Here is a 23,781-nt window from a genome sequence, read left to right on the forward strand (position 1 = left end):
TCAGTGGGAGGACGGGGCAGGATCCAGGCAGGACGTAGGGGATCTTCCAGTTCCTCCCCCTGCCCTTGCTCAAGCTGCTGCGGGCTTCTTAGTTGCTGAAATGAGAATGTAAAACGTGGCCCCGGTGTGCCGAGCAGCGGCCAGGGCTTCCACCACTCCTCAGCTGGGAGACCCAAGGTAAACGGCTTACACTCTCTGAGCTTCTGCCCTCCCCCAGGCACGGTCACGGCCCCCCTGCTGGGGTGGTTGGGAGCGTTCAGGAGAGACTCCGTGAGGGCACCGACACCCTGCTTGTTCAAGGCCGCCCAGCTGGCAGTGGCTCTCGGACTCTGTAACCCTGACCACTCTTGGCCACACCTGGCTGCCTTTGCTTTTCTCTGATCACGGTGGCTACGTGTTGTCTGTTCACTGGGGGCCAGGCAGTAGGCTGAGCCTCTGCGCACAGCAGGTGCTTCAGTGTGGCCGACCGCCCGAGACGTGCAGAATCATGGAGGTAAAGTCGCGGGGCTGGTGGGGGGGGGGGGAGGGCGGAGATTGGACACTAGGCCCCCCGTCCTGTCTTTCTGTGCCCTCCCTTCCTTTGGACTTGGGTTCTCCATCCCGGTTCTTTGGAACTTCCGAACTGAGCTGGTCCCAGGGAAAGCGCAGTGTCGGCCCCTGCATCAGGGAAGGAATTCTCTAACTTGCCACCACCACCTCACGCAGGCCCCCAGCATTCTCCCCTCCCCCCTCTCATGGCTCCTTACCCTGTAGCCACACCGGCCCCTTGGCAGTTCTTCACGCTCTACAAGTACTTCCTGCCTCCGGGGCTTTGCACTTGCTCTTCCCCTGCCTGAAATTCTTTTCCCTTCTGTCAGCATGGCTCACTCCCTCCTCATGAGGCCCCCACACCACACGGCTAACGGCTAACGTAGCACCCCGTATTCCCCGCCATCCTTTCCTCTGCTTTACTTTTCTCAGCGCCTCGCCACCGGCTGATAGTGTTCTGCATGTGCCTGTGTGTTACCTGTCTGCCCTACCACAACGTGAGCTCCGTGAAGTCAGGGGCTGTGTTTTACTGATGATTCATCTCTGGTACCCAGGGCAGTGTCTGGAGCTTAGGACATGCTCGGAGAAGATTGGTGGTGTGAATAGACTCTGGAGATGTTTCCGTGGCCGGGAAGCCTTTGGGGAGACTTTGGTTCATTTACTGTGTTCTCGGCAGATATCCACATGCTGTGCTGGTCCGCAGAATTAGCACTTTATAGGTGTTGGGAGAATTGGCCGAGGAGGTGCAGAGAGAGCCCCAAGACAGCCTCTTGAGGTCAGGAAGGCTTCCTGGAGGAGGGAAAACCCACAGAAGGTGCAGGGGATGGAGGCCAGAGGGAAGGGTCTGAGGGACAGAAGGCTGGTAGAGGGAGGTGGGGAGGAGGGGCTGGAGAGGTGGGTAGCGCTGGCTGTAATAGTCATTGTTATGGTCATTAGGTGTTATTGAGAGCTTTCTAGGTGACATTAGACTCATGATGGAAGGGATTTTGTTCTCTGAGCACACTGGGGAACCCTGGAAGGGTTTTTAACCTGGAGGGCTGGGGCTGGATTTAGATGGAGTATACGGGTTGAGAGCAGAGGCTCAGGGCCCAGGGATAAGGCCAGGGCAGTTGGGAGGGGTGTCAGGAAGCGGGTGGATGGACAGTGGGGACGACTGGGGCCGAGCGGGGGCGGGAGGCAGCTGGAGTGAAGGTCAGCAGAGGCCGGGTCCTGAAGGGCCTTGAATCCCAAGTGAGGGAGCTTGGCTCTTTCCCGAGGCCAGCGGAAAGCCACGGAGGGTTTTCGAGTGGGGGAAGGACAGGGTCAGGTTGGGGGGGTCTAGCTGCTGAATGGGGGGGCAGATGAAAGGGAGCAGTAACAGAGCAGGGATCTGGGGTGGGGGGACTTGAGGGAGAGAGCAGCACTGGACGTGAACCAGTGAGCCAGGCCACCAGGAGGGCGGGAGGCGGGGCAGGGCAGATTCAGAGACCGGTCACCCTGGAGGTGGAAGCCCGGGCTGGTTGGATGTTCAGGGTGGAGGGTCTGCAATGCTGAGCGTTCCGTCCGTGGGGTGTGGGCCACTCGGTGCTGGTCATGCCTGCTGTGGGAGGGAGCCCCCGTTGCTTGCTCCTGGCCCTGCCTTTGCAGCTCGGAGTCCAGAACGTGATTTCTCACCCCGCTGTTTACTTCCCCGTCACTGTCCATCTTGTCTTTCCTTTCGCTTCCTCCCACTTACCTCCCTACCCGGCCCGGGCCCGGGCAGCCTGCCACCGTCACATGCCAGGCAGTAGTGTGTCCGGCCCACCAGCTCCCCTGGGGCATGAGAGAAAGCTGATGCCCATGGTGTCCCTAGAGCCAGCTGCCACTTCTCCGGGGGCCGCTGTGGCTCCTGACCTGCTGTCCGCAAATAACCCCAGGCCGGGAAAGGCGAAAGGCGCCTTGGGCTCCGTGGCCCCTGTCCAGGCCTGTGGCTCCAGGTAGGGGCCCAGCGGGCGGCTGCCTCCTGCCCTTCTCCCTTCCACCCTGGGAACCTGAGACGAAGCCGGAGGCCTCGGCGTCTGTCAGTCTGTCGGCTGCTGGTCCCTGAGGACGGAAGTGCAGGTCTTGGGGAAGGGCCCACGGCCTCGGTTGAGCCCCCAGACTGACTCCTAAGCCCCAGACAAGTGCGTATGCAGTAGGTTGTCGTCTCCTTCAAGATCCTGAACGTTAGAGACTTGTCTTCCCTCAGTCATCTGGTTGGGGGCAAAGAGGGGACCGAGGCTGAGAGAGTGACTTGGGGTGGCTTGGCGCAGGGGGTTTGGGGCACTCGGTTTGCCGGGGGTGGTAGGTTGGAAGGAGGGGAGGGGTGGAGGGAGAGAGAGGGTGCCTGTGTGCGTGCGTGTGTATTGGGTGGGGGTGGGGGGGCAGGCAGATGCTGGTGGCTTTGAGCAATCCCTCCGATGCCCAGGGCTGTCTGATTCATCCCAGGTTACCTCAGCGTGGGGGCCTGGGAGCGACATGGGGTGGAGCCGTGGTTCCCTTTCCTCCAGCCCAGTGTGGGGTGAAGGTGGCTGGAAGGGCTGCCTCTGCTCAGCAAGGCCTGCACGTGGGCCAAGGAGCCGCCCAGGAGCCGCCAGGCCCTCCAGAGTGAGGTCCCGAGGGTGGGGGCAGGCTCCCCCCAGTCCCCAGTTGGAATCCCTGAGGACAAGGCCACATCTTCCCCCCTCACACTGGGCTGTCCTTGTGGCTCCACCCTGCAGAGCACCCCGAGCACAGAGCACAGCCAGCTGGTGGGGTGGGGGGTGGGGGGTGGGGGGTGGGGGGCAGAGCCTGGCCGCCCTGAGGGTAGGGGCTGCGGGCCCGGCTCGGCCGGCCGAATCCCTCTCGCACTCTGATGGGCTCTTCTCTTGTCTTGCAGACTGTGCTCTGTCCACCGCACCTCCTGCATGTCCTGCTGCCCTGAGCTGTCCCAAGCTAGGTGACAGCGTGTTACGCTGCCACCATGAATGAGGTGTCTGTCATCAAAGAAGGCTGGCTCCACAAGCGTGGTAAGGGGCTGCTTTCGTCCACCGGATTGCGTGTCTCCCCTTCTATCTTGGCTTTCCTTCTGGCGGCTGGTGCCCGGGGAGGCAGAGGTACAGGGTCTTTACAGCCCGAGGAGCCTGCGTGCCGAGCCCCACCTGCCTGCCCCAGGCCAGGAGCTCCTTACAAGCCTGTTTCATGGAATCTCCTTCAGCAGCAGCCTGGGGAGCCACAGATCTGCCTGGGCCCCCCGCATGGGCCCCCAGGCCAGATCTCGAGTCTGCCTCTATATTAGTGGTCTCATTCATAGCCCCATTTTATAAATGAAGACACTGAGGCTCAGAGAGGGGAAGTCACTTCACTGAAGTAATACAGTGGGGTGACATCCCCCGTTCATTCTTTTAAGCATATACTCACTGAGTGTGTGTGGTGCGCCAGGCCGTCCCAGGGTCCCAGGCTCCTGGGACATGTGGTGTCCTCACGGAGTTTATATTCCAGTGGGGGCTGGGGACAGTGAACAGAGAAGCAGATCTGTGATGCCAGGAGGTGATAAGTGCTGTAGTGAGAAGTAAGAACTCTGAGGTGAAGCCGCTCTGAGGAGGGGACAGTGAACAGAGCCCCAGAGGAGGGGAGCGAGTGAGCCACACACAGAGCTGGGCAAGGGGGTCCTAGGGAAAGGGGCAGCAGGGATGAAGGTGGGAATGTGCTTGGTTGAGTTGGCCTGGGTGGCTGGAGCAGGGGGAGCGAGGGGGAGCTGAATGTGGCATCCAACCATGCTGGGCCTTGGAGGCCACGGGAGGGACCTTGGCCTTAACCCTGCAGGAGATCTGAGCCCAACGTATCAGGAGCCAGGGCATGGCCTCCTCTGCTCGTACTGGTGGGCAACTGAGGCCCAGGGAGATGAAGTCATTTACAGCGAGGAGACTAACATCCTACATTGTAAGACCCCCGGGCCTCCTGTGCCCAGGAGCGTGGTGCTTACCGGCTTAGGGGGACAGCTGTCCAGGCGCTGCGGAGTAAAGGAGGCCGACTGTCTTGGCTTCTGTGGACCTTCTTGGGAGGGAGAGGGCCAAGCTTGGTGGCAGCGGTTCTCTGTGCACATCCATTCAGTCAACAAACACTTACTGAGCAGAGCCACTGTGTTCCAGGTACTGGCAATTCAGCAACGAACCAGACAGGCACAGATCCCCCTCCTTGTGTTGGTGTCACATTTAGTGGGGAGAGGTGGGTGGCACCGATGGATGAGCGTGGACAGTGGTGGTAAGGGCCGTGGAGAAAAATGGAGCAATGTGAGAAGGGGGTGTGGGAGGCAGTGGGGGGAGCTGTCGTAAACAAGGTGGGCAGGGAGGGCTTCACCGAGAAGGGACGTTTGATAAAAATATGCAGGAGGCCAGAGAGCGAGCCCCACAGCTAACTGGGACAGGAGAGTGCAGGTGGAGGGGCCAACTGTGAGTCCAGAGAGGGAGTGGGCCGGGCGTGTTTGAAGAGGGCAAGGAGGCTGATGGGGCCAGCCCCGTGGGAACTGGGAGAAACACTCACCCGTCCTGCCTTGTCCCAGGCTGCAGACACAGCAGTGAGGAGGGATGGAGGTGGTCCCCAGAGCCAGGCCTCCACCATCAGACTGAGCAGGGGAGACCCGTTTCCCACTGCCGTTTCAAGGCAGGGGTGGTATTTGAGTCACCTTGGTCCACCTGCCCAGGGTGGGCCCTGAGTCTGGGGCTGTCATTGGAACTTTCTGAACCTTGGCAGATGTCAAAGTTCTAACCCTGGTTCTGCCACTTCCTCTTGGTGACTGCAAGCAAGCTATGTCACCTCTGAGTCTTGGTTTCACATCTGTAAAATGGGTTAACAACCCAGACCTCTGACATACTCGGTTCCATGAGGGCAGGGATTTTATCTGGCTTGTTCCCTGTGGTATCCCCAGTGCCTAGAAAAGTTCTTGGCATGCAGTGGGTGCCCAGTAACTGTTGAGTGAATGTGTTGAGATTGTGTGTAGGTGGTATATACGTTAGGGTGTGCCAGGGTCTCAGGCTCCTGAGTCTCTCCAGGCCAATGGCTCACGGGGCTGCTCTGTGAGGGGCTTTGGAAGTGGCCAGAGAACTGTTGCCAGGGCGGGGCTTTGTCTCTGGTCTAGGGCTGCCCATGGCATTAAATGGGCTTCAGCCCCTCTTAGGCCTTCAGGGTCTCCATTCATGCTGCAGGGGGCCAGATGAGCTGTTGGGATGGCCCAGCTGGGACACAGCCATCTTGGGTTTGCACCAGGCACACGTGGATGCATGTTGCTCCTGGGCCATTCTCCCCCCCCCCCTCCCCCCCCCCCGCCCCTAACGTAAGCTCTAGGCCCAACATGGGACTTGAACTCACGACCTCGTGGTTAAGAGTTGCATGTTCTACCGACTGGGCAAGGAAGGTGCCCCCCATCGCCCACCATTCTGAGCAGAGGCAGGCAAGGAAAGGTGGGCACCTGTGCCATCGCACCCTGCCTCTGGTGGTTAAAATAATAGAGCCCTAGTTTATCATGTGCCCATTCTGTCTGTGCCAGGCATGGGCTCTGCTCTAGGCAAGCCCAATTTTGATGCATTTCCAAGCTGCCCTGTGAGGTGGGCACCATCTTACAGGCGAGGAAGCTGAGGCTCAGCAGGAAGACTGATTTGCCCCAGGTTTCGGCAGAGAGGTGGCTCTCTGATTGCAGAAACTGTGATCTCCAGGCCTGGCCCACAGGCTACCTCTTGCTGAGCAGGGTCTGTTCAAGGAACAGGCAAAGTGAGAGCACGACTCTTGGAGTCACTCATGCCATGTGTTGGTCCCCTTTCTGACACAGCCTCAGCACACCCTCTGCCAGTGCCCACCAGGCCAGCCCCTGTCTGCCAGTTTTGAGGCAGACAGTGTAGTGGTCAAGAGTGTAGACTCTGGATGGAGCAAACCTGGGTCCAACCCTAACTCTCCCAGTTGACAACTGCGAGCCTCAGGCAAGTAATAAAAACCTCTGGGCCTCAGTTTTCTCATCTGTAAAACGGGATTGTTGCGAGGATATTTTTCCTGGCCTTCTAGGTTTCTTTTCTTTTCCTTCCTCCTTGCCTCCCTTCCTCCCTTCCTCCTTTCCTCAGCTTATTATCAATATGTAAAACACCACAGGTAAGTACCTGGATCATAAACTCACTCCAAAACCAATGTGCAGAAGTCCTCTGTCCTTCCCAAGCAGTAACATTTTTTCCTAACTTCCAGTAGCCTTAGGTGAGTTTTTCTGGGTTTTTTGTTTTGCTCTTTAAAATAGAGGTGAGGGGGTGGGGTGCCTGGGTGGCATAGTCAGTTAAGCATCCGACTTTGGCTCAGGTCATGATCTCACAGTTGGTGAGTTCAAGCCCCGCATTGGGCTCTGCACTGACAGTGTGGAGCCTGCTTGGGATTCTCCCTCTCCCCCTCTCCCTCCCTCCCTCCCTCCGTCTCCCCCCTCCACTTGCATTCTCTCTCAAAATAAATAAACTTAAAAAATAAAGTTGAGGTGAAATTTACATAACACAAAATTAACTCTTTTAAAGTGTACAATTCAGTAGCCTTTTAGTACATTCACAATGTTGTGTAACCACTACCTCTGTCTAGTTCCAAAACGTTTTCATCACCCTAAAAGAAAACCCTGTACTTACTAAGCAGTCACTCCCCATTCCCCCACCCCCACCCCCAGCCCCTGGCAGCCACCAATTTGTTTTCTGTCTTTAAGGATTTACTGATTATGGCCATTTCGTATAAGTGAATCATACGGTAGGTGGCCTTTTGTGCCCAGCTTCTTTCGCTTAACATTACACCTTTGAGGTTCATCCATGTTGTAGCGCAGATCAGTATTTCTTTGCCGCTTCTGGCCGAACAGTATTCCGTTGTATGAAATTACCACATTTTGTTCATCCATACATCAGTTGATGAACATCTGGGTTATTTCTACCTTTTGGCTATTGTGAACAGTGCTGCTACGAACACTTGTTTGCAAGTATTTGGGTACTTGTTTTTAGTTCTTTTGGGTACAGACCTAGGAGCGGAATTGCTGGATCATATGTTCTCTGTAACCTGTATTTATACAGGTGGTATAAACTGGGTCATACGTTCTATAATCATAACTTAATGTATTCTGTGTGATTAGATCATATACATATTTGCGTTTGTGTATCAGGGTTGTGTATTCCATACTTATAACCTATAATATATTCTATTTTTTATTTTCTTTCTTTTTGAGAGGCAGAGAGAGACAGAGCGTGAGCGGGGGGAGGGGCAGAGAGGGAGACACAGAATCCGAAGCAGGCTCCAGGCTCCGAGCTATCAGCACAGAGCCTGATGCGGGGCCCAAACTCACGAACCGTGAGATCGTGACCTGAGCTGAAGTTGGACATTCAACCGACTGAGCCACCCAGGCGCCCCTCTATTTTTAAATTTTTGAGGAAAACACCAAACTTTCCCACAGGGCTACCTCATTTTACATTCCCACCAGCAGCGCATAAGGATTTCTTTTGTTCCACATCCTCACCAGCACTTGTTCTTTTCTTTTCTTTTCTCTCTGTTTTAAATTACAGTTCTCCCTAGTAGGTGTGAAGTGGTACCTCATCATGGTTTTGATTTGCATTTTTCTAATGACTAATGATCTTAAGCATCTTTTCATGTGCTTGATGGCCGTTTTTATATCTTTATAGAGAAATGGCTATTCAAGTCTTTTGCCCATTATTTAATTGGGCTAATTGTCTTTTTGTTGTTGAGTTGTAAGAACTCTTTATATATTCTGGATACTAGACCCTTGATCAGATCTATGAATTGCAGATATTTTTGCCCAGTCTGTTGGTTGTCTTTTATTTTCTTGATAACATCTTTTGCACAGTTTTATTTTATTAAAAAAGTTTTTTTTTTCATGTTTATTTGTTTTTGAGAGAGACAGAGACAGAGCATGAGTAGGGAGGGGCAGAGAGAGAGGGAGACCCAGAACCTGAAACAGGCTCCAGGCTCCGAGCTATTGGTACAGAGCTGTTGGTACTGAGCTATTGGTACAGACGTGGGGCTCAAACTCAACGGACTTCAAGATCATGACCTGAGCCGAAGTCAGACATCCAACTGACTGAGCTACCCAGGCTCCCCAGAACTTTTATTTTTAATGATCCACTTAATTTTTTTTTTAAGTTTATTTCTTTGGAGAGAGAGAGAGAGCGTGCGCGCACACACATGCACACACACACAAGCAGTTGAGGGGCAGAGAAAAGGAGAGACAGAATCCTAAGTAGGCTCCACGCCATCAATGCAGAGCCCGATGAGGGGCACACACTCACAAACTGTGAGATCATGATCTGAGTCGAGATCAAGAATCAGCTGCTTAACCGACTGTGCCACCCAGGTGCCCCTTAATTTTTTTCTTTTATTTCTAGTTCTTCTGGTGTCATATCTAAGAATTCATTGCCAAATCCAGGGTCATGAAGGCTTGTTTCATGTATTCTTCTGAGAGTTACCATTTTAGCTCTTATCTTTAAGTAGATCCATGTTGAGTTAATTTTTGTATATAGTATAATGTGTGAGGCTGGGGTCCAGTTCTGTTCTTTTGCATGTGAGTCTCCAGTTGTCCCACACCATTTGTTGAAGAGACTGTTTTTTTCCCCATGGGCTAGTCTTAGCATTCTGGCTGAAAATCGATTGGCCATAGATATGTGGGTTTATTTTTTGACTTTCAGTTCTATTCCATTGGTCTATATGTTTATCCTTAGGCCATGCTGACTGGTGACTGTAGCTTTGTAGTAAGTTTTGAAATTGGGAAGCGTGAGTTCTTTTACTTTGTTCTTCCCCCCATCTCCCAATATTGTTTTTGGCTCTTTTAGACCCTTTGCCCTATGAATTTGAATTCTGTGTAAATGTAAAGATGGGCTTTTCTGTTTCTGCAGACTAGGTTGTTGGAATTTTGATAGGTGCCGTGTTGACTCTAGATTGCTTTGGGGAGCATTACCATCTCAACATAGGAAGCCTTCCAATCCATGAACACAGGATGTCTTTGTATTTGTTTAGGGCTTTAATTTCTTTCAGCAGTGTTTTGTGGGTTTTAGTATGTACATCTTTTGCCTCCTTGTGCTATTATAAATGGAATTTTTAAAAAATTTCCTCTTTGGATTGTTCATTGGTGATGTGTAGAAACAACAGCTGGTGTTTTTGTGTTGATCTTGCTGAGGTTATCAGCTCTAATCATTACTTTGTGGCTTCCTTGTGATTTCTTATACATAGAATCATGTTATGTGCACATAAAGATCATTTCACTTATTCCTTTTCAAGTCTGATGCCTTTTATCTTCTTTTCTTCTTTTTCTCTGGCTAGAACTTCCAGTGCAGTGTTTAACAGCAGTGGTGGAAGCAGTAGACCGCTTCGTTTTTTCCTGATGTTTAAGGAGAAAGTTTTTGGTCTTTCATCATTGAATGGTGTTAGCTGTGAGTTTTTTATAGATGCCCTTTATCCTGTGGAGGAAATTCTCTTCTGTTCCTAGCTCGCTGAGTATTTTTATCATGAAAGGGTATTGGGTTTTGTCAAATACTTTTCTACAGCAGTCAAAATGGTCATGTGGTTCCCCCCCTCATTTGATTAATGTAGATTACATTGATTGATTTTCATATGTTGAACCACTTTTGCATTCCTGGGATAAAACCCACTTGGTCATCATCCTTCCTTTGTGCTGTTGAATTTGGGATTTTTGCTAGGTTTTTTTTTTTTTTTTTTTAAACTTTATATAGATTGAGTCATTTAGTATCCACACTGGAAGGAATTTAATAAGTTAAAACCCATAATATACTTAGGACAGTGCCTGGCATAGAATGTTACCTTATCATTGTCACCAATTAACAAATATCCCCGTGAGAGGAGACAAAGACTCAGAGAAGTAAAGTGACTTATTGGAGGCCACACAGCACACATGGCTTGGAGCCCATCCTGTGATCACGTCGTGTGAGTTGAGGGCCTGGTGCAGTCTTTGCTTGCTTGCACAGTGGACTGATGGTAACAGAGCATCTGCTGAGTCCCTGTGGTGTGTTGGGCCCTAAGCTGGATGCTTTATGGTTGCCGTCTCTTTTAACAGCTTGGGCTGTAATTCGCATACCATACAATTCAGCCATTTATACGGTTCAGTGGCTTTTAGTGTATTCAGAGTCATGTATCCATCATTGCAATCCATTTTAGAGCATTTTCACTACCCTGAAAAGGAACCTGCCCTTCCCCTTGGCCATTCCCCTCCAGTCTCCCTCCAGACTACCTCCTCCCCTGCTCCCAAGTCCTAGGCAGCCACTAATTTGCTTTTCACCTATAGATTTGTCTACTCTGGACATTTTATATAAATGGAATCCTATAATTTGTGGTCCTTTGTGATAAGCCCTTTTCACTTAGCTTAAGTTACGGTTCATCCACGTATTAGTAATTTTTATGACTAATACCCTGTTGTATGTATATGCCACGTTTTGTCTATCTGTTAGTTGATGGACTTATTATGGGTTTCTACTTTTTAAAAAATTTTTTTTTTTTTTTTAATTTTTTTTTCAACGTTTTTTATTTTATTTTTGGGACAGAGAGAGACAGAGCATGAACTGGGGAGGGGCAGAGAGAGAGGGAGACACAGAATCGGAAACAGGCTCCAGGCTCCGAGCCATCAGCCCAGAGCCTGACGCGGGGCTCGAACTCACGGACCGCGAGATCGTGACCTGGCTGAAGTCGGACGCTTAACCGGCTGCGCCACCCAGGCGCCCCTAAAAAATTTTTAAATATTTATTATTTTTGAGAGAGAGAGCGAGAGCAGGGGAGGGGCAGAGAGAGGGAGATACAGAATCCGAAGCAGGCTCCAGGCTCCGAACTGTCAGCACAAGGCCCGACCCAGGGGTTGAACTCATCAACCACGGGATCACGACCTGAGCTGAAGTTAGACACCCAGCCGACTGAGCCACCCAGGCGCCCCTCACCATCTTACTTTAGTCCTTAGCAGCCCTCTGAGGAGTGGGTCCTTGCAGTGTGGATGTGTGTACGCGGGGTGCTTGGATATTCGTGGTTAGAACAAATGGAGGCAATCAAGGGGCACTCAGAGGGCACAGCAACAGTTATACCCTGCCTGGCACAGTGTTTTGACATTTGATCCACCTGCACGGCTGTCCTGGTGAATACCAGCCCATGGGGTTTGGCCTTACAGGGCCACAGGGCATGTGTGTTTAGAAGCCTGGGCCTCCCCTGGGACTGTGCCACGCGCTGGCAAGGATGGCTGGGATGGCTTGCTGCTGGCCACACGCTGAGGCAGCTGGTGCCCTGGGGCACTGCAGCAGGCGCCTTCCTGCCAGGCATGACCTCTGGATCACTGGGGCCCAGCCCAGCGCCCAGTCTGCGTCAGCAGGGGCTGCCCGGAGGTTTTCTCCTCCCTGCCCTCTCATCAACCCTCCTCCCACCCAGGTGCCCTTTATGAGGTGCTGTCAGCCTGCCCTGACCTCTCTCCCTTCCCCCTGCCTCTGATCAGGTGAATACATCAAGACCTGGAGGCCCCGGTACTTCCTGCTGAAGAGTGACGGCTCCTTCATCGGATACAAGGAGCGGCCTGATGCCCCAGACCAGACCCTGCCCCCCCTAAACAACTTCTCTGTCGCAGGTGCGTCTCAGGGCAGGCCATGCCAGAGTTCAGGTGCTCAGAGAACCGCTGGCAGGTCCTGGGGGCACATGGAGGTTGGCCTTTCTTGGGTGCGGGCCTGTGCAGGGCCTGCGTGCCCTCGGGTCCCTTCCCCACCCTTCCCCACCCTTCCCCTCTGCCTCACCTTTGTGTCAGCTGGGCCTCAGGAGGGAGGGCTGAACTGGTAGCCAGTGGGGAGGAGGAAGAAGGGAGAAGCCAGGCATTTCCCCAGCCCCTCGCCCCAGGCAGCACGCCTCTGCGCTTCTGAGTCTGCTGGCCAGGCCCCATGGTTCTGGCTGGTGTCAGGTGCCTGCGTCCTGCGCTCTGGTAACAGCACACTTCTCTGTCCCTCTAACCTACGACAGCGTGGCTTCCCACTCAGCTGATCACAGGGCCGACTTGACGTCCTCCGTCCCCCCTGTGGTACCCCAAGTGGTGCCTTTCAGTGGACCGTGGCCAGGGAAAGCTTGACCGGCCCAAATCCCTTGCCTGGCCTTGCAGAACCACAGTCTTGCCCCTGACCCTCTGCTTCCTTCCTTCCCTGGTGACCTAATTGGTCACCGTGTCCTCATCATCCCGCCTCCTAAGAACATTTCAAAGAAACCCCCATCTCTTCTGCAGCTCCTCAGCCCCAACCACTGTCCTCTCCCACCGGCTCCCTGCGCCAGCTTCTTGCCCGGCGTCACCCCTCGAGGCTGCTCCTACCTATGCTCTCTGAAGCCAATTCTAGTTCCCTCTCTGTCCTGCTAAGAGCCTGTCTTGGTCACTTTCCCTGCGGTTTGGTGACTCTGATGTGGCTATGCCCTGCACCAGTTTTTCACCTGAACTGCCAGCCTATCCTGAGAAGCTTCCTGTGCGTTTCTCCCTGGATGTTCTCTAGGTCCGTCTCACCCACCGTGTCCCAAACTGGCCTTCGAGTCTCCCCTTCCCCAACTCCATCTACCCTGTCTCCATCTCAGGGAGGGCCCTATTACCTCCTAGTGTGCAGGCCAGAGATCTGGGCCTCATCCTAGTGGCCCCACTCTGCCATAGTCCCGACCTCTTCCCCAGGCTCCCAGTCTCCCTTTTGTCACTGTCTGCAAGGCAGCTAGCGGGATCTGTCTAAATCTCTTCATGTCCCTTCCCTATTGAAAGCCTTTCATGGCTCCCTTTTGCCCTCAAGCCACAGTCGAGGTTCGTCACCACACCCCCCAAGCTCTGCAGTCTGGCCCTCTCTTCTCCCCTCCTCACATCTAGAGCAGAATTTACCATTCCCTCACTGTGCTGGACTCATTACCTCTGGGCTTCTGTATACGACGCGCCCTTCTGCACGACTGACTACATTCCTTTCTCCTTGAGGGCTCGGTGCAGAGATGCCCCTTCCTCTGGGATATGCCTGAGTTCTCTGCTAGGTCGGCTGCCTCCTTGGCTTCCCCCATGACCACTGAGCTGTCTTCCCTGACACACACTGGACCTGGAGCCCCGTAGGGACAAGGCCAGGGCTGACTCAGTCACTAACGTATCTCCACACCATCTGGCATCCAGGAAGGTGGCTCGGGGATTGTAGGCTACAGGCCGGCGGGGCTGTTCCCTCACCCTCCTGCCTCTGTCCTCTCTCTGCCTGCAGAGTGCCAGCTGATGAAGACTGAGAGACCACGGCCCAACACCTTCGTCATACGCTGCCTACAGTGGACCACTGTCATCGAGAGGACCTTCCACGTAGACTCTCCAGACGAGAGGCGAGTGCGGGCCTTCGTGTAGCCGCCCTTCGAGAGTGGCCAGGCCTAGTGTGAGGAGGAGGGCCCCTGGGCCCCCTGCCCAGGAGTTTCCGGTCTCAGCCCTTCTGAGAGCTAGAAAGAGCAGGGGTTCTTAGTCTGCAGACCTCATTCTCTGTTCTTATGCTGGAGCGTGCATTGGGATCATGGGCAGAGCTTAACAGTACGGAGCTTTGGGCCTACTTCAGGGTCTCTTGTTGGCTGCAGATCCCTGGAGGGTTGGGGAGCTGCATTTTTAATTTTTTTTTTTTAATGTTTTATTTATTTTTAAGAGAGAGAGAAGACTGAGCATGAGCGGGGGAGGGTCAGAGAGAGAGGGAGACACAGAATCCGAAGCAGGCTCCAGGCTCTGAGCCGTCAGCATAGAGCTCGACGCGGGGCTTGAACCCATAAACTGCGAGATCATGACCTGAGCCGAAGTCGGACGCTCAACCGACTGAGCCACCCAGGCGCCCCCAAGGGAGCTGCATTTTTAATGAGCATGCCATTGATTTTGAAGCAGCTGGTCCAGAGAGCCAGTGTTAAAAAGATCAATTTAATCATCAGAAGAGATGATACAGACTTACCTAGTTCCACAATCAAACAGTGTAAGGAGGTTTCTCTCACTTCTGCCCTGTCCGCCCCCACCCCTGCCCTCGGGTTAACTGCTCTTGTCCTGTGTCCTCGGAGAGCTTCACGGGTGGACGAGCTCATTCAGGGAGACTTTTGCACCCTGCTCTGGTCTGGCTCCCCTGCTTGGTTCTTTTTACACAAAAGGTAGCATTGTACTCAGAACTTGCTTTTTTACTTAACATATATTAGGGAATCTTTCTGGTCCGAGATATAGAGAGCCACCGCAGCAGCTGCTGTATTGGGTTTGGTTTTTGTTTGGGAGAGAGAGAGCACGCAGGGTCGGGGAGAGGGGCAGAGAGAGAGAATCTTAAGCAGTCTCCACGCTCAGTGCAAGCCCATTGTGGGGCTCCATCCCATGACCCAGGGATCACGACCTGAGCTGAAATCAAGAGTCGGACGCTTGACAACTGAGCCACCCAGGCTCCCCATTTAGTTTCTCTTTTAAACAGCTGCACACGTATGTCCCCAAGGTCACCTAGCAGTTTTTTATGAGTGGTGATTGGTGAATATTTCCGGGCTTCGGCTCATTACAGGCAGTGCCGCAGCGAAGTACGTTGTGCTTATCTCGCATGATACGTGTGCGGGTGAATCCGTAAAAGGAATTCTTAGATTTGGGATTCCTGGGTCACCGGGAATATGCACTTGTGATTTTGAGAAGTGCTTCTCTTATGTGATATCTCAGAGTGTCCCCACGGCCTTTTGTTTTCAAACGTTTAGATTTTTACCAGTCCGATCAGTGGGAAATGGCACCATAAGGTGGTTTTCACTGGCCTTTTTCTCTTTGTGGGTGAGCTTGAGCATTCTCTTCCCGTGTTCAGGAGCCACGTGAGTTTCCCTTTCTGAACTGTCTGTTCATATCCTTTGCTTATGTTTCGGTTGCATAGTTGGTCTTTTTCTTGTTTCTGAAAGCTCTTCACGTATGAGGGAGCTTGGGCCTTTGTAATGCATTGCAAATCTCTTTCTCCCCACTTTGTCCCTTTGGGACTCACTTTGAGAAACACTCCTTTGGCTTGTCTGGCGGGTGTGGCTTCAGCTAACCCTCCAGTGAACTCATTAAAACAGTGCCGTCCACGAGAAGTTTCCGCCATGATAGAAGATTTCAGTACCTGTGGCGTCTAAGAGGGTGGCCAGTAGTCACAGGTCCTGTTGAGGTTTTAAAACATGGAATGTGTCTAGTGCAGCCGAGAAATGGAACATTTATTTAAATATTTAAGTATTTATTTATTTATTTCCTGAGAGTGTGCACAAGTGGGGGAGGGGGAGAGAGAAAATCCCAAGCAGTCTCCACACTCAGCGCAGAGCCCGACGCAGGGCTCGAACCCACAAACCATGAGATCATGACCTGAGCTGAAGTCGGACGCTTAACCGACTGAGCCACCCAGGCGCCCTGGTCCCCCTCCTCTTGGACAGTGCACATCTAGAGCACACACAAAACAATATCATAAGACGTGTTTCCACAATATGTATTATAACTGTCAGTGCGTAGCTTCCCAAAGTTAAAAATACACCTGCTCTGCTGAAGGCAACAGAACTACCTCCCATCTTGGGCCGTGAGGTGTTACTCCCTTGAAAGCTGGGGACAAAAACTGTGGACTGCCACTAAAAGCAGACAGAGACCATTAGGTATATAGGGCCTGGGTGTCGGAAGGTGTCGGGTAAGAAGGGGAAGGTGACTCAAGGAAAGGGGACCAGTATATGCAAAGGCCGGGAGGTGAGACAGCTTGTCATCACAGGGACCACAGTGGGTTCTGTGTCACTAAAGAATCCAGGGTCAGGGGTCTTGGAAGAGGGGAAGTGGAGCTCAGCCAGGTCCTGGACTCCAGTTGGAGATCCTCCCCAGGGCTTGGCAGCCCGTGAATTAATTGGGGTTTGTCACAAGGTTGCTAAAAGATTCAGGGGGATGATAAACAGGAAACCCTTGATTCAGCAGTACCTGGCACACAGTTTGCAAGCCTGGAGAAGGAGCAGTGGGGAGCCGGCAAAGCATTTTGGTGGTCCACTCTCCGTTTCAGCGGGATTCTGTGCCGTTTAGCGTCGGGAAGAATCCCTTTACCAGGACTGGGAAGGGGTGGGTGGACAGCCCTCACCTTGCTCCTTTTCTTAGCACCTGCCACTGTTGCTGCTGGAGAGAAATCTGCTGGGGCTGCTCTGAGACCAGACTCCAGGGGCCTGACCTTAACCCTGGGGGACGTGTGAGCTAGCGAGAGGAGGGTGCTCATTTGTGGCTGTCCGCACTGGCCTGCCCCGCGTAGGCCTGAGCCTGGGGAGAGGTGGCAGGGGAGGGCCAGCGACGGCCATACTGGCCACTGATGTTGTCTAGATGTTGAAGCAGCCTGCTCTCTGGGCTCCTGGTAGCCTCCCCTGCCTTCCCCAAGATTCCCCTGCATCCCGCCATCTTGTATCAGATGTATAGGAAAGTGGAAAGACTAGTGCAAGAAATGGACATCCAGATACCCTACAATTCCTAGACTCATCAGTCCGGCCATTTGCCAGGTTTGCCTCCTGTGGCTTTGTTTTATGCTAAACTGTGAACTTCCATGCATATCTCATGACGCTTTGCTCCTTAATAACGTCGGCAGACATCTGACTTTCTCCTACAGAATCATGATGCCATTACCACACCCGAGGTGACTGTTCATAGTATAGTATTTACCAGTCTGTCCGTATCCATGTCTGCTGGAATTTCCCCAGTTGTCCGCAAAATGTATTTCAAACCAGGATTCGCTCAAGGTACCTGTTGTCTCTTTGGCCTGTTTTAACCTCGTTCAGCCTTGTCTTCCGTCTTTGCTCTCCCCCACCCCCTTGTTTTTTGTTTTTTGTTTTTTTTAAACAAGCTGGGGAAACTGTCTTGTAGAATGTCTCCACTCTGGATGTGTTATCTTACTGCTTTTTGGCATTGTTTACTTTGTTCCTCTCTGCTTATATTTTCTGTATGCTGGAAATCAGGGTTGGCAAACCACGGCCCGGCCTCCTGTTTTTACAAAGAAAGTTTTATCGGAACATGCCACATCCATTCATTTACAAACTGTCTATGGCTGCTTTTGCCCTACTCGGGCAGAATTGAATAGTTGTACCGGAGACCAGGTGGCCTATGAAGCCTAAAACATTTACTATTTGGCCCTTTATAGGAGAAGTTGGCAGATCTTTGGCCTTAGCAGGTATACATAATAATGCGTCATGTTATTAGGATCTTCTTAATGTAAATCACTAAGATAAATGTAATTTCTCTGCTTAGAACTCTGAGTGGCTTTTAGTCTCACTGGGAGTGAACTCCAGAGTCTATGCCATATTCTGCAAAGTGCTACATGATCTGGTCTCCTCTCCAGAATCATTTCCTACTGCTAGTTCCCGCACTTCAGCCACAGCAGTCTCTTTGCTATTCCTTAAACATGCCATACACACTTCTGCCTCAGGTCCTTTGCACTTACTATTCCCTCTGCTTAGAAACCTCTTCTCCCAGGTATCATTACGGTTCTCTCCTTAGCTTCATGAGGTCTCTGCTCAAATACCACCTTCTCAGAGTGTCCTGCCTTGCCCGCCATGACTCTGCTGTTCTTCTGCTTTATTTTTCTTCATAGCACCTGTCTACCAGCTGTGACACTTTCTATTTATGTATTTCGGTCAGGAACACAAGTAGGTGTTCAGTAAGTGTTTGTTGAATGAGTTAAAAGAATAATTAAAACTAATTCTCTCTTGAGCCAGACTCGGTTTTAAAGTATTATTTTTAAGGGAGTGAGTTGCTTCATTCATTCATTCATTCATTCATTCATTCAGAGAGCACGTGTGCGGGAGGAGCAGAGAAAGAGGGAGAGAGAGAATCCCAAGCAGGCTCCATGGTATCAGCGTGGAGCCTGACATGGGGCTCGATCCCACAAATCGTGAGATCATGACCTGAGGTGAAATCAGGAGGCAGACACTTAACTGACTGAGCCAGCCAGGCACCCGTGTTCTAAGGTCTTTACGTATATTAACTCAGTTTATCCTTACAGCATTTCTAGGGATATTGGTAGTGAAACAGACACACAGAGGTGGAGGACAAAGGAGAGGAGAGCTGAAGGGCGTGGATTTTCCCCGCCAGGCAGCCCATCTGAGGGTGTCTAAACAGAAGGGGACCCCAGAGGCCCTCCAGCTGTCAGTGTCTCTCTGGATCAGAGGGGGTCCCTGGTGAGGGAGAGAGGCCCCCCGTCTGCCGTGGGCCAGGCTGTCGGCTCTTCTGAAGCTGCGCTGAGGACAGGCCTGCCACCTGCGGTTCAGTGGGCTTCCCTCTGGGGTGTCTCTGGTGCCACTCAGCAGAGTAGCGTGGGGCTGGGCCCGGGTTGCAGAGTCTGACCAGCGCTGTGCCCCGTCTTGCAGCGGAGCTCAGGTCCTTGGCTGTGGTGAGGAACAAAGGAGGACGCGTCTGGGCCGGGCTGCTCCCGTGGAATTGCGGTTGCTGGTGCCTTTTCTCTCTTCTGTCCCCTCTGCCACCACCGGGCACTTTGTCCTGAGGACAGCCCAAGCCCCCTGATGCTGCTTCTCCCTGCCCCCAATCCGCAGCCCACGGCAGCTGCAGACTTAAAACAGAAATCTGATCCCGTCAGAACTCCCAAGGGGAGGCTTGCCTTCACTCCACTCCTGGGCTCCCGGCTTTGTGTCCCTCGTCCCCTGAGTCTTCCGGCCAGAGCGCCCGTGTGACCCCCTGGGTCTCCTCTGGGAAGGAAGCTGTAACTCTCAGCAGGGAGTGGTAGCGTGGCGCCAGGTGTAGGGGCCTGGCTGCGAGTCTCTGCTTGGCCCCCTCCTGGCTGTGTGACCCCCACAAGTGACTGCACCGCTCTGTGCCTCGGTCTCCGCATCAGAAATGCCCGCCCCCCTCCGGTGTTCTTGATGAGTATGGAATGAGCTGGTGTCTGTGGAGCTTTTATTTTTTCCATAGTGTCTCTGGGGAAAGGGGGTCGGTTCCCCTGGGGGCTCTCCTTTGAGGAGTGGAAGCACGGCGGCCCCAGCTGTGGGTGGCAGCTCCCCTCTGCCCCAGACACCATGTTGCAAACCCTTAAGGAGTATCCTGGACGGAGGCCCTTGCTTTTTCTCTGGAATTCTGTGCCGCAACCTTGCAGTCTTGGCCCAGTTGGAACAGGATCGGGGGCTTGTCCGGTAGTGGGAGAGCCCCAGTTACCCCTGAACAACCTCCTACATCTCTGGGGGTTCCTTGGCTCCCTGTGGGGCTGGGCGGTGTGAGCCAGGGTGGATGGGACAGGCCTCCCCCGGCGTCCTTGACACCTTCCTTGGGGCCGGCACTTCCTGTGTGCTGTGCCCTGTGCGCAGCAGCTCACCCGCGCCTCAGCGTGCCTGGTCTCCCGAGGAGGGAGAGGTGAGCTCGCCCTGGTGGCGGAGCGGCTGTTCGAGCCCCGGCTTGTGCTGCTCTGAGGCCCGTGCTCCTCGCCACCAGCTGTGCGGCCCAGAGAGACTCCTTCCAGCTGCCTCTGGTGCTCCCTGCCGGGGATGTGTCATTTCTTTGCCCGGCTTCTGTCGATGGACTGTGTTCTCCCCGCTTACGAACAGAGATGATGGCACACTCTGCATCTTTGTCTTTACCTTGCCTTTTGGTTTTGTTTTTTTCAAGAGAGATAGCGAGTGGGGGAGGGACAGGGGAACAGAGAGAGAGAGAAGGGAGAATATGAATCTTAAGTAGGCTCCACGCTCAGCGAGCAGCCCAACTTGGGGCTTGACCCCACTACCCTGGGATCATGACCTGAGCCGAAATCAAGAGTCGGTGGTTCAATCAACTGAGCCACCCAGGTGCCCCTTTAACTTGCTTTATTCATGTGACAATCCCTCAAGATCTCTGTACGTGAGCTATATATGTATTTTTTTCTTTTTAATATATTTAGTGTGTCTCTTAGGAGATTGGTGATTTGTTTTTTTCAATCCATGGTCTTACACCAGAAGTCAACATTTAAAAACTTCTAAGAGGACAGTCATGATCTGATAAAGCAGATCGTGGGATGTGCCCCCCACCCACTGCCCCATTTCTTTGGAAAAGAGAAATATTAATGTGGGGATAGGGATTTACACTGTAATTTGTTCCAGAGAGGTCATGGGTTAAAACAAGTTGAGAAATGGCAGCCTGAGACATTGGCTCAGAGAGGGAAGAAGCCAGTGTTGCTCTGCGTGCGTGTGCATCGGGGCTCCGTGTGCCCCGGGTCTGGGGTCACTTGAGCTTCGGCCGCCTTGCTCACTCATTCCCCAGATACCACCTGAGTACCCACCCACGTCCAGACAGACGAGATCCCTGCCTTCATGGGACTGACGAACATGGGCTATGGGGCCCCCGGGCTTGGCCTCGGGAGGGCCAGTGTGCCAGCCCTTAATGTTTGCGCTGGCAACATTCACACCTCTGTCTTCTGAAGCATAATCTCCTGTGAGCAAGGCCATGTTGAGACTCCGAGCTTCCAGGTGTGAACTGGTGCCTCTGGGCTTGGTGACGACTCGGTTCAGACCAGGTCGTGGATCTAAGCGAGAACAGCCCTGCCCTTCGGCTCTCGAAGGTCACGGGCCCTCTGTGATTCCAGCTACCAGGCTCAGAGCACCGACTTGTGTTTTTCCTGAATTTTGTTTTTTAAATCTGCGCCTCCGTTTCCCTATCTGTAATGCACAAGGAAGGGTGAGTGGCCTGGGAGTGTTCGTAATCGGGGGACAGTGGAATCAGACTCTTCCTTGCCCCTGACTCCCAGCTCCCCTCCCTGGAGGCAGCCAGGGCCCTGCGTCGGCGCCCTTCCAGAGGTGTTCGTGCCGGTGTGCATACACGTGTCTGTGCGTAAATCCCTCTTTTCTACCTCCAGTAGTGTCACATTCCACACTGTTCTTTTTTTTTTTAAGTTTATTTTTATTTTGAGAGAGAGAGAGGGGGAGAGAGAGAGAGAGAGAGAGAGAGAGATCAAGCGGGGAAGGGGCAGAGAGAGGGAGACAGAATCCCAAGCAGGCTCTGCACTGTCAGCACAGCCCAGCAAGGAGCTCGAACTCATGAACCGTGAGATCATGACCTGAGCCGAAGTCAAGAGTCAGACACCCAACGGACTGAGCCACCCAGGCGCCCCTCCGCACTGTTCTGCACCTTCTTTTTTCCGTTAAGGTATCTCCGGTCACCCCAAGCCCACACATGGATCTGCCTCCTCCTTCCTGGATGCTGCAGGGGGTCTCCTTGCATAGATGTTTCATGTGCGTTCTCTGCAGCTGCCAACGGCTGGCCGGCTGGCGAGCACAGTACTGCTGCCACCCTCCATTCGGTCCCAGGTGCCGTCACCCAGAGACACACTGGGTCTTTATAGAATACCAAGCAAAAGCAATGCCCACCTAAATTGAGATAGGCCACCGACTAAGATGCACCCGGATTCCAGCAGCGTCAGAACCTGGGGACATTGGTGCCACAGGACTGGTGGACTGTAGTCGCTGGGGGCTGTCAGTATGTGAGGAAGCAGAGACTGAGTGCAGCCCAGCAAGGTGGTTCCAACTTCTCAGGCCACTTGCACTCTGCGTGACACTGGCCAGGGGCCTCGGTGCCTCGGGTGTGCAGGAACAGTTTCACCTGCTGCCTGGGGCTGGGGGTGATTCTGGAAGATGTGTGGCTGACTGGCTGATCTCACTGAGGCTTATCTAAAATTTTTTTTTCTTTTTTTAAAAAAAATGTTTTTTTAATGTTTTATTTATTTTGGGGACAGAGACAGAGCGTGAGCAGGGGAGGGGCAGAGAGAGAGCGAGACACAGAATCCGAAGAAGGCTCCAGGCTCTGAGCTGTCAGCATAGAGCCCGACGCGGGCCTCGAACTCAAAAACTGTGAGATCATGACCTGAGCCAAAGTCAGACGCTTAACCGACTGAGCCACCCAGGAGCCCCTAAAAATTTTTTTTTCAGTTTATTGATTTATCTTGAGAGAGAGCAAGAGGGGCAGAGAGAAGGAGAGACAGAACCCTGAACAGGCTCCGTGCCATCAGCTCAGACAGAGCCCAATGCGGGGCTCAAACTCACGAACTGTGAGATCATGACCCAAGCCCAGATCAAGAGTTGGACACTTAAACGACTGCGCCACCCAGGCGTCCTGCATTGAGGCTTATTAAATTGCTGTAATTTGGGAGGTTGCCTCTTTGTGCTTTTTGAGTTTTCTCATTCTTTGTGAACATTATGTTTTTCTCCCTGTTCATGTGGCTGTTTTGTAGACATAAGCAAAATCCATAGGGGGTTCAACTTATATTGGGTCGAACTGCCTGAAATTGTGTGGTGGGTTCAGAAATGGGAGGGGTACGGAAATGTATCTTTCAGCCTCCTGGTTTCTTTTTTGTGGTCTCTGGTCATTTTTACTTTTTTTCCCTAGATATATTTTCCCTTTCTAGAGACAGAAAGTAGGTATCAAAAGAAAGTTATTTCCGAACAAATTCTAAATCATGAGTGACAGAAATAGTTACTTTCAAACCAAGCTCCCTTTTGCTGGGACCTGCTTCCAGGTCCGCAACCTTCTGTTCTGCGTCCCTGCCCCACCAGGAACCTCTGTCCCTGCGCCCTCCTGGCAGACAACCCCCTCCAGGGATCTTGCCTTATGAGATCTTCAGCTTTCTTTGGCCGATGAATTCTTCCTCTTAACTCCTGGTTTGCTTTTACAAAACATTGTGCTTGAGGTTGTTCTGGAGGAATCCCTAGGAGCACTGTCTCTCTCTTATCCCAGGCTCAGGGTGGTGGTTCATTTTCAAGGCAGCTGTGAAGAAAGGTGGTCTCCTTCTTTGGTCATTTAATTGCTGCCTGACTTCAAGTGGTGCTCAGGCCAGGCCACTCCTGGGACATAGATGGTCTCTGTCCTTATTCCATTCTTGCCCTCTCTTACCCTCTGCAGCCAGAAAATTTGTAAAATTGCAGTCCTGTTCCATCGGCTTCCCTTGGCTCAGACAGATCTCGTCAGAAATTTCCAGGGCTTTTGGCGCGCCTGGGTGGCTCAGTTGATTGAGCATCGACTTCAGTTCAGGTCATGATCTCGCAGTTTGTGATTTCGAGCCCCGTGTCAGGCTCTGTGCTGACAGTTCGGAGCCTGGAGCCTGCTTCGGATTCTGTGTCTCCCTCTCTCTGCCCCTTCCCTGCTCGTGTTCTCTCTCTTGTTTCTTAGAAATGAATAAACGTTAAAAATTAAAAAAAAAAAAAAAAAAGAAAGAAAGACATTTCCAGGACGTTTGATTATTTGCTCCCACTGGAGAGGTAGGGGCTCAGTCCTTCCTGCCCGGGCTCCCAGGATTCACAGCTCTTTGGATGTGT

At 52.6% G+C, this 23,781-nt stretch overlaps 1 protein-coding gene across 4 annotated transcripts in view; it reads left to right on the forward strand.

The window, feature by feature from the left end:
* Nucleotides 1–23,781, forward strand: part of AKT2 (AKT serine/threonine kinase 2) — a 50,127-nt gene that overhangs the window by 16,623 nt on the left and 9,723 nt on the right. Inside the window, exons 1-4 of one of the 4 annotated variants that reach the window (XM_053905936.1) lie at nt 48–177; nt 3,404–3,533; nt 11,999–12,127; nt 13,752–13,867. In XM_053905936.1, coding sequence (XP_053761911.1) covers nt 3,488–3,533; nt 11,999–12,127; nt 13,752–13,867 — 291 coding nt within the window. In that variant the 5' untranslated portion in view covers nt 48–177; nt 3,404–3,487. Of the gene's footprint in view, nt 1–47; nt 178–2,534; nt 2,670–3,403; nt 3,534–11,998; nt 12,128–13,751; nt 13,868–23,781 lie in introns of those variants that run through there. The other 3 variants (XM_053905937.1, XM_053905935.1, XM_053905938.1) reach the window with 3 other exon arrangements.

The sequence above is a fragment of the Panthera pardus genome, unplaced genomic scaffold (assembly GCF_024362965.1).
Source record: "Panthera pardus isolate Hobbes unplaced genomic scaffold, ASM2436296v1 HiC_scaffold_18, whole genome shotgun sequence".
In the NCBI taxonomy this organism is placed as follows: domain Eukaryota; kingdom Metazoa; phylum Chordata; class Mammalia; order Carnivora; family Felidae; genus Panthera; species Panthera pardus.